Source organism: Populus euphratica, unplaced genomic scaffold (genome assembly GCF_000495115.2).
Source record: "Populus euphratica unplaced genomic scaffold, PopEup_1.0 scaffold69.1, whole genome shotgun sequence".
NCBI classification, from domain to species: domain Eukaryota; kingdom Viridiplantae; phylum Streptophyta; class Magnoliopsida; order Malpighiales; family Salicaceae; genus Populus; species Populus euphratica.
The window spans coordinates 511965-520802 of NW_011499947.1; the positions used below are offsets into that span (position 1 = coordinate 511965).

The 8838-nt window shown below is 37.0% G+C and overlaps 1 protein-coding gene and 1 pseudogene across 1 annotated transcript; both read right to left on the reverse strand.

The window, feature by feature from the left end:
* Positions 1 to 1487, reverse strand: part of LOC105137718 (probable LRR receptor-like serine/threonine-protein kinase At4g08850) — a 2764-nt pseudogene extending 1277 nt beyond the window's left edge.
* Positions 1488 to 2584: 1097 nt separating this feature from the next.
* On the reverse strand, positions 2585 to 8838 carry LOC105137682 (protein TIC110, chloroplastic-like). The gene is made up of 15 exons (XM_011043512.1): positions 8230 to 8838; positions 7859 to 7918; positions 7619 to 7742; positions 7434 to 7502; positions 7217 to 7315; positions 6947 to 7013; positions 6348 to 6412; positions 6170 to 6264; positions 5840 to 5967; positions 5643 to 5743; positions 5294 to 5510; positions 4997 to 5151; positions 4204 to 4329; positions 3123 to 4109; positions 2585 to 3035 (listed from the first exon to the last, which is right to left on the reverse strand). The coding sequence occupies exons 1-15, from the start codon at positions 8724 to 8726 to the stop codon at positions 2793 to 2795; spliced, it is 3033 nt and encodes a 1010-aa protein (XP_011041814.1). The 5' UTR covers positions 8727 to 8838; the 3' UTR covers positions 2585 to 2792.

The following is an 8838-nucleotide window of genomic DNA, read 5'->3' on the forward strand; positions in this document are numbered from 1 at the left end:
CGTTGTGGAAGGCTTTGATATCGGGAATGGGGCCTTGTAGCTTATTGGATGATATATCCACAACTGTCCAGCTTAATAGATCTTTGAAAATGCGCGGAATCAATCCAGAAAGCATGTTGTGAGAGACATTCAGTTTCCAACATTTGCAGTTGCCCAAGTTGCCACGGTATCTCTTGAGCAAGGAAATTTCTACTAAGAACAAGATCTTGAAGAGAACGCAGGAAGCCTATCTCCTGTGGAATGCTATTTGTAAATTTGTTATTACTGAGGTTCAGCAACAATAAATCTGTGCACTCCCCAAGTTGTTTTGGAATCGTTCCACTTAGATTATTAGATGCTAAATCAAGGATATTGAGAGAAGCATCTTGATGTCTGAGGGAATGGCACCTGAAAGATGGTTGTTGCTAAGAGTAAGGCTGCACAACAGCTTCAACCCCCCTAATTCTTTGGGGATGGTTCCTCCAAGTGATTTGACGTGAGATCAATCAATTGTAATTGAGTAGCCTTCCCGAGCTCTGCTGGTATCTCACCAGAAACATTATTGTTCGAGATTTTAATGCTCGCTAGGATACGATAATCTCACCATTTCAAAGAAAGCTCACCATAAAAATTATTGTAACTCAAATCAACTTATTCCAAATTTGGATAGATGCCAAAATCCTCAGAAATATTTCCTGTCAATTGATTCCCATCAAGTCTCAGTTGGTGCAAACCGGTACAGTTTTTCAAGCTTTTCGGGATGGAACCGGAGAAATAGTTGTTGGCAGCGGTAAGATTTTCCAATACTCCTCTATGGCATACCTCTTGTAGCAAATGACCCGTGAATTCATGTCAGACATACTCAAAAACTTTAAATGGGTTAGATTGTTCATCTCTAGGGTCAATGGGCCGTGAAGTTTATTCTTAACGAAGCTTAATTTCACTAGAGATTTAAGTTGTCCTATTTCTGAAGAAACATATCCACATAAATTATTTGACCAATAAAACAAGGAATTCCACCTGTTAAAACATTATGTGACAAGTTAAGTTTATTAATAGGCTCTAATAACCCAATTTCTTTATTTTTAGATTAGTGTGGGTGTTCGGACTAGCTTGCGCGCACCACGACTAATCCCACGGGCCCTGAAGTTAACGATCATATAAGCTTCCAGTGATCATCATATGAGCAATCAAGGACTTGAACCTGAGACCACAGAGGGAGCAAACCCTTTAGTTCTAAATCTTTATCACTTGGCCACCATCTAAATGGTTAATAACCAATTTCTTGAGGAATGGAACTAGAAAGTTTGTTACCTCCAAGAAAGAAAGAGTATGCATACATCTCTTAAATTTTCAATGAAATTACGGATTTTATTAGTTAAAATAAGATCACAGAGGGAGCAAACCCCTTAATTCTAAATTTTTATCACTTGGCCACCATACCAATTTCTTTGAGGAATGGAACTAGAAAGTTTGTTACCTCCAAGAAAGAAAGAGTATGCATACATCTCTTAAATTTTCAATGAAATTACGGATTTTATTAGTTAAAATATTATATGACAAGTAAAGTTTGTCGAGAGACTCTAGAAACATGATTTCTTGAGGAATAAAACCAGAAAGCTTATTACCCGAAAAAAAAAAGTAGGGATAGGTTTCTTAAATTTCTAGTAGTTGAGGGGATTCCACCTGTTGAAATGTTACTTGACAAGAAAAGTTGATTATAAGATTCTAATAACTCAATTTCTTATGCAATGAAACCAGAGAGTTTGTTACTATAAAAGATTTTAAAGAAAAGTTTTGAAAATTTCTAAAAGATCGTTATTAGCAGCATCCAAAATTTCCGTGATCAAATCTAGTGTAGACAGTTCAAGAGAGGTCGAAGGTTTTGAACAGCTACACGAGATATACTATGAAAGATTGTAAAGAAAGCCTCACTGGCTTATTCATGGATCACGAAGATGTTGTTTTAATTAATTTTGTTATTTTCCTTAATTTTTCTGAATTTACTATCAATTCTGATTTTATGTTTTTTTTTTTTAATATTTTAATTGTTTCTGTATAAATATCAATTTATGATCAATTTAAGATTTTATAAAACCTGTCAAAATATATCATATTTTTATTCTTAGAAATAAAATTATGAGTTAGAAATAAATTTATGAGTTTGGATTTTTGTATGTTATGCTATTAGATCAAAACTTTTTTTTTTTATTTGTATTTTTATATTAGATGGTATTATAGCTCCAAGATCTCTTATTTTATATTGTTATTTTTTATGTATTTTTTATAAATTAATTATTCTTTGATTTTTTTCATAATCATAAAAATTACGAGGATACTACTTTTTATTTGAAACTCGTCTTTTTAAATTATAATATATTTTTGCTTAAAACACATGCTACTAATAAAAAATATATATTCATTCAAAAAAAATTAATAAGGAAATTGAAGCTTTCTCACCATAATTATATTCACTTCTATTTAAATTATTGAGATTATTTATTTTAATTATCTTGAATTTTTATTAGAAAAACCACGTTAATAAAAAAAAATATTTTTTCACCCAAAAAAATTGAATAACTCGAAAGATTCGAGTGAAACGAGAGATGCAAATATCGAAAGCATTTCATCAGCACATATGAAAGATGATGACAAACATTCATATACTCACTGCTGAACATATCTATAGCACTCTCATAGGCTATCAAAACTACATCTTATTGTACTAGGACAGCTGTTTCCTAAAAATAATATGGCAAGTTCTCTCTCTTTTTGGGGATGGGGAAAAAATACCATCACATCATATTAAGAAGTTAGAACACGAACTTTTCTTCCTCTGCCCCCACTGAGAACACGCCATCTTCCGTCTCTCCAAGAGCGGTGGCAGTTGAATCGCTTATGCCCAGCAGCTGCTGCAGACGGGACAGTTTTTCTGGTGCTGGGTTATTTTTCTTGTAGATGGTGTACAAATCAGCTAGCTCCTCAGGCACCTCCCATGTCAAAGTCTCTGAAGGCACGGCTTTATCACAAGCCAGCAAGTCATTAAGAGTGGAAACCTACAAAAGTGGTTAAAAAAGACCTCAGACCTCTTCCCCTCTTGGCATTATTAAAATTATTTAAATTGAAAATAAAATAGTACACACCACTCCTTGTTGATTTCTCTGCCTTAGTAGCGCCACAGCCTGAATTAGTGAGTTCGACAGTCTACTCCGTGCAAGCTCATGGACAACCCCTTTAGCCTTCTCGGCATTAATGTTAAGATCTACTGGGATTTTCTCATAGACTTCCTCCTCGTCAAACTCCCCAGTGCCAGATGAGAAAATTTCATCGACAGTTTTCTTGTACAGGTTTTCTCGCAACTTTTCAGATACCATGCTGTTGAAATCAATACTTGCTTCCTTCAGCTCTCTTATCTGTTTCATATTAAGCCTCCCTCGATTGATAGCAGTTTCAAGAGCAGCTGCCATTTTTGTAGTAGTAATGTTCTTTATCACCTTCTGTGCATACTCGGGTGGCAAGCCAACTTGCTTCTGCAAGTCATTGAGCTGCTCTATCCTGGCTTTTGTCAATTGTCCATCAGCTAAAATTACCTCAGCTTGTTGTCTAAAAGCCTGCTCAGCTAGGCTCCTGTGGACTTCCACAATTTCCTTTACAGTCAAACCCAAAATTCCACCAAGCTGATTCAGCAAAAGGTATTCTGAATCATCCTTCTTCGTGGTGATTTGAGCACCAAATGGAATTCTGGTAACTTCCCCGGTTAGGCAGTAAAGTAGATATGTCTTGTAGAGGTCAGTCCTCTCTCTTTCAGAAAGGTCATCTTTAAGATTTATCTCAGCCTGGCCAGGCTTGCCCATCTTTGCAGCAACCTCCTCACTTGGTCTTATTTTCTTAAGTGTCTCAAGGGACTCCCATCCCTCGTCATCCCATTCATCATCCTCTTCAATTTTCTTGTCTTCCACCTTACTAGGCTCTTCTGGAGGGGTATCAGAAGATTCCCCTTTTATGTCAGCCACCAGTTGAGTCACCACCAATGAATTGAAGGCAATCAATTTCCTTAGTGCTTTAGCACCCTCAGTACGGTTTTCAGCCATCCGTGCTTGCTTTACAAAGTTTAAGAAAATCCTTCGAACCTGCAACAAGGAAGAGTTTTTGAGCAAAAGGAAATGTGTTTAATTTATGTTCTGTATTAACAATACACACTGGATAGTCAAAGTGTATACTCACCGCTTTGCCAGCAATAGACATGGCAGCCTCCCGTGTTAAGCGCAAGCTGTGAGCAGCCTTTCTTACAGCCTTCTTAACATCAGCATCATAGCCATCAACCCCTGATGCAATTGCATCTTTAACCACCTGAAAAACAATGGCATGTATCAGCAATGAATTGATTAATTTGAGCAACAATTCAGAAATTAGCATTATGCAACTTAAACCCTAAAGTAGAAGTGTAACATCTCTTAATTTGGATTCAAATGGGAAATTCTATTTATACCCAAAATATCAAAGATAATTGAGCAAGAAGTGTCAGGACACCAGCAGGAAGTCAGCACGAGAAGACCCTTACCCTTAATGATATATGCATACAGTTTTAAAATGTAAATCCTCAAAGCAAGCAAGTAATAGAGAGGTTAAATAACATTCAAAAACAAGAAACACGGCCCTCTGTACACTCCACACAACCCCATTACATAAGTATAGACACTTGTCCCTGCTGACCTCCACAATCTAAAATACAGTTTGGAAAACCTAAGCATGGTTCTCTTGAACAGATTACGTGCTTTTATAATGTTCAAAACAGCCCTATCCCATAGTGTATAGATGTCTCCAAGTCCCCATTGACCTCTTTAATCCTAATTCAACTTGAAACCACCTAGAATTAGATAGAGGTGCATTGTTGCGAAGGAAACCAATTGAAACAGACTAGTTCTAGAAGCAGAGGCATGGAGCACAAACCAATGAGACAGGCTTGAGGAAAACTTTCATATTGTAACCAGAAATATTATAGAAAAATTGATTTTACCCTTTCAAATAAACTGCCACAGATATCAGAATGAGCTGCATCGATAGTTTGCTGGGGAATACAGAGCATGACTCTCAAACGAGTCAGCGCTTTAACATCCTCATCACTCAACTCTCCATCAGCTGCACACTGCTGAAGCTTTTGCCTGTAAATCTCTGGAAATAAAGGAGCATTAGTTCCACTATGCAAGAGAAAATCTGAACAGGCAAAACAAAAAATATCCTCTAGATACTTGTAAAAGGTCTCAGGATGACATTTTAAAAACATTGATGCTAGCAATCAATTGATGTTAGTTACCTTCATGAATCTCAGTGGCTTTTTGTGGATCAAAGTGCAACTCCTCACAGAGATTTTGTAGGAAGGCTGCTTTGCTATCAGCAAATTCTAAATCACCACTTGAAACAGCCTGTGCAAGCCGTTTACGATATACCTTTGAAGTGATGTCAAGCATAATTGATTCTGCCTCCCTTTTACCTAAGCCAAATATATTCTTCAATTGATTTAATGCAGCAAGCTACAAAAAAATATAAGAGGGTTATGACATAAGAAATGTACATAGAAGGTGATGAAAAGGTAAGGTATCAAGTACTAATAAGAACAACTTTCTTTTACACACGTCAATAAAGTGTAAGGCAGCATTCATCACCTTATGTTCTTCCATGTGACCAACAGATAAAGCATCTGTAACATATGCCCTATAAAGAAGCTTCAAATCGTCTATCTTTCTCTCATTGTCATACTCACCACCTAAGGCACAAACACTTTAGTACCAGCTCAAAACTGACATGTCAAAAACTTGATCTTGAAAAAACATGAAAGCAAGAGCTCCTCCAGGATCCAAACCTGATACAGAAACTGGACCAACTCCGCAGGCAAATGAAGCTGCATCCTTATGGTTCTTTAATGAAATAAGTTTGTTGTTGAATGCCAGTATCTTATCAAGCTCTTCCACAACTTTCACAACATCCTGGCTGTAAAACCTAATTTAATTATATGGTGCAAATTACATAAAAGCTAGCATATATGATACTGTTGGCCAAAAGTTCCAAAGAGTAAAGCAATACAGATTCTGACATATCAAACATCAGGTCTTTTCTTTTCCAAATTAAAATAATAAAAATCTTGAAAAGACATTCATAAGCTGGAATTTAAGATAAGTGGAAAAGATCATACACTGTTCTTGTCCTAGATTTCAGCCTATCAAGTGCTGCTGAAATATTTTTCTCAACCAGTTTTCTTGTGTGCTGCCTAAATAAGTCCTCTGCAAGCTGTCACAAACAGAACATGCCATGTATGAAAAAATATGAACAGAAACACAGAGACCACCAATGAGAAGTCGAGAAGAAGGAACCTCATCTGAAAGTCGACAAGAAATCTGTGCTTGTCTAAGGCTAACAAGTTGTTCCACATCAATATCTATTTGAAAGGGGAAAAAACACAAGCATGTTAGAAAGGGTAAAAAATGCAAAAGGAATTTTCAACTCATCCTCAATACATATTATCAGTAGAATGATCATCCAAGCATTTTGTTTTCGAAACAAAGCCAATGAAGAAGATTGTATACAGAGTAATAAAAAATTTGAGCCTAAGCATTCCAATCCCTCCTCCCCCATGGTCCAACCCCAGCCAGAGTTATAAACAAAATCTAAAAGGAAGTGAAATATCAATCCCGTGAAATTAAAAACTAGAGCAGTGGATAGTTGTAGTGGCTAAATAATCAAATAGATATTGTTGATAACCAATGACTTAGGATATCACCCATTACAGTGCACAAACATACCACACCTCAGTGATCAATAAAAGCTAAATGAGCAACCCTACCAAACCATGATATATAAAAGTTGACAATATATAAACAGCTTGGTGTTCACTAATCACAGCATTGCTTACCACTGAAATCAGCTAACACAAAATAAAAGAACCATTACAGACAATTTATGTTAAATTTACCTTTTCCAACTGATTTTAGCTTTGAAGAATACAACCTCTGGGCATTATCGCGAATAGCAATTTCAACCTGAGACAAACAAGAGGAATACATAATATCAATAAACTGGGAAGAATGAAAATAAAAAAGCAAACAACTAGAAGTTCAATGCATGTCAACTTTTGACAAAATATAAATAACAGGACAGAAGATATGCTACTGGTGGCAAGAAGCTGAATCTACAAAAAACAAGTGCACATAGCTAGAAATAGAAACAATTGATAAAAAAATACCTGAGAATCAGTGACCTTGAAAACACGTTTCCAAGGTAAAAGAAAAGACGATGCTTCTCCAAAAACAAGAGTTGAAACATATATCAATTTCTGAAATGCCTGCACTGGAGAATCAATAATAATGGTCAAGTTCCATATCTTCATTAAAAAATTTCACTAACCAATGTCTCCAGATCCAGAATTAAGATTCCAACAAGCAAAATTACAAATGACTTGCCCGACGCTGCTCTACATCTCCATCACGATCCCCGGTTTCAAGCCTTTGCCTGAAAATTCGCCTCCCAAGCTACCAACCAGTACACAAAATAGCAGTGTAAGGAAACATTTCTCAAATTCACTTCACATACAACCATTAGCATACTCATTCTTTCAAATGCATACATCTAGTGAAGACAACAATACCTCCACATGCATGCTAGCAGCATCTGGGTCGTCAATGCCCAAAGCATTTTTAAAATTAATGATTGTTTCAACTTCATTCCCTTTAAGCTCTTCACCCCCAGGAGGAAGGACAGAGGACACAAACCTAAACCGAAATCAAGGTGAAATAACCAAAATGTTAGCAAAGAAAGAAAACAAGCTCCAAAAGCAAACTCTTCAACAAAATTACTAAAAACAAATTCAACATCGATTCTAACTTACCGACTGTATAAATCGCAAAGCTCCGCATTAAATGCCTCATCTTGCTTGCTCACACCATATCTGCAAAATTCAGCATTCACAAATAAATTTCAAAAACTAACAAAAGTAAAGCTAAACACACAACAACTCAAGTCTCTTAGCACGAAACACCAATACAATCATAAACTAATCCAAAAATAAACAACTTTCAACTCAAATTCGCCAAAAAAAATCACACTGCACACATGATGTTAACTATAGCCAACATGCCCAGAAACACATCAAAACATTAACCAAATTTTTTTTGTTAAAAAGCACCAACTTTTTGGCAAAAAAGCAATAAAAATCAAAACTTTAACAATCAAGCCAAAATAAAATTAAAGGTAACTAACTTTTTAGCAATGCCTTCAATCTCCTCCTTACTAACTTGAATGGGATCATCAAACCCAGAAACATAATTGTGCAAATTTATGGCCGCAACCTCCGGAACAGCCGAATTCAATGCAAAAACAACCGCCCCACCAGCTGCCCCGGCCACAGCAGCACCGCCAAGTGCCAAATTCCGAGACCCGCCACCGAACTTATTCCCTAAACCATACCCAGCAGCTAAAGCTCCAGCTAGGATTATCGCCGAGCTTGCCAATCTTAGCGTCGGCGAGAGATTACTCACTATAGGTTGAATACCTGTTAGCTCTCTCTTTCCTCCAAAAACATTATCGGGTTTTGATTCTAAGGTGACGGTGGAGGGGGTTTCTGCAGCGGAGCTGCGGGGGTAGGAGACGAGAAAACGGTGGCGTTTAGGGAGGGTTAGAGAAGACGGAGTGAGCTTGAGAGGGATTGGGGAGAGGAAAGGAGTGGAAGGTGAAGAAGCGAGGAGAGAAGGGTTCATTTGATGGTGTTAACGGCGTCGTTTTAAAGTTAGAGAGGAGAGAAAGGAGGCTTATAGGGTTTAACGAAGAGTGGAGAGTGGGGGGAGGAGGATGGAGAGAGAGGCGAGCAGG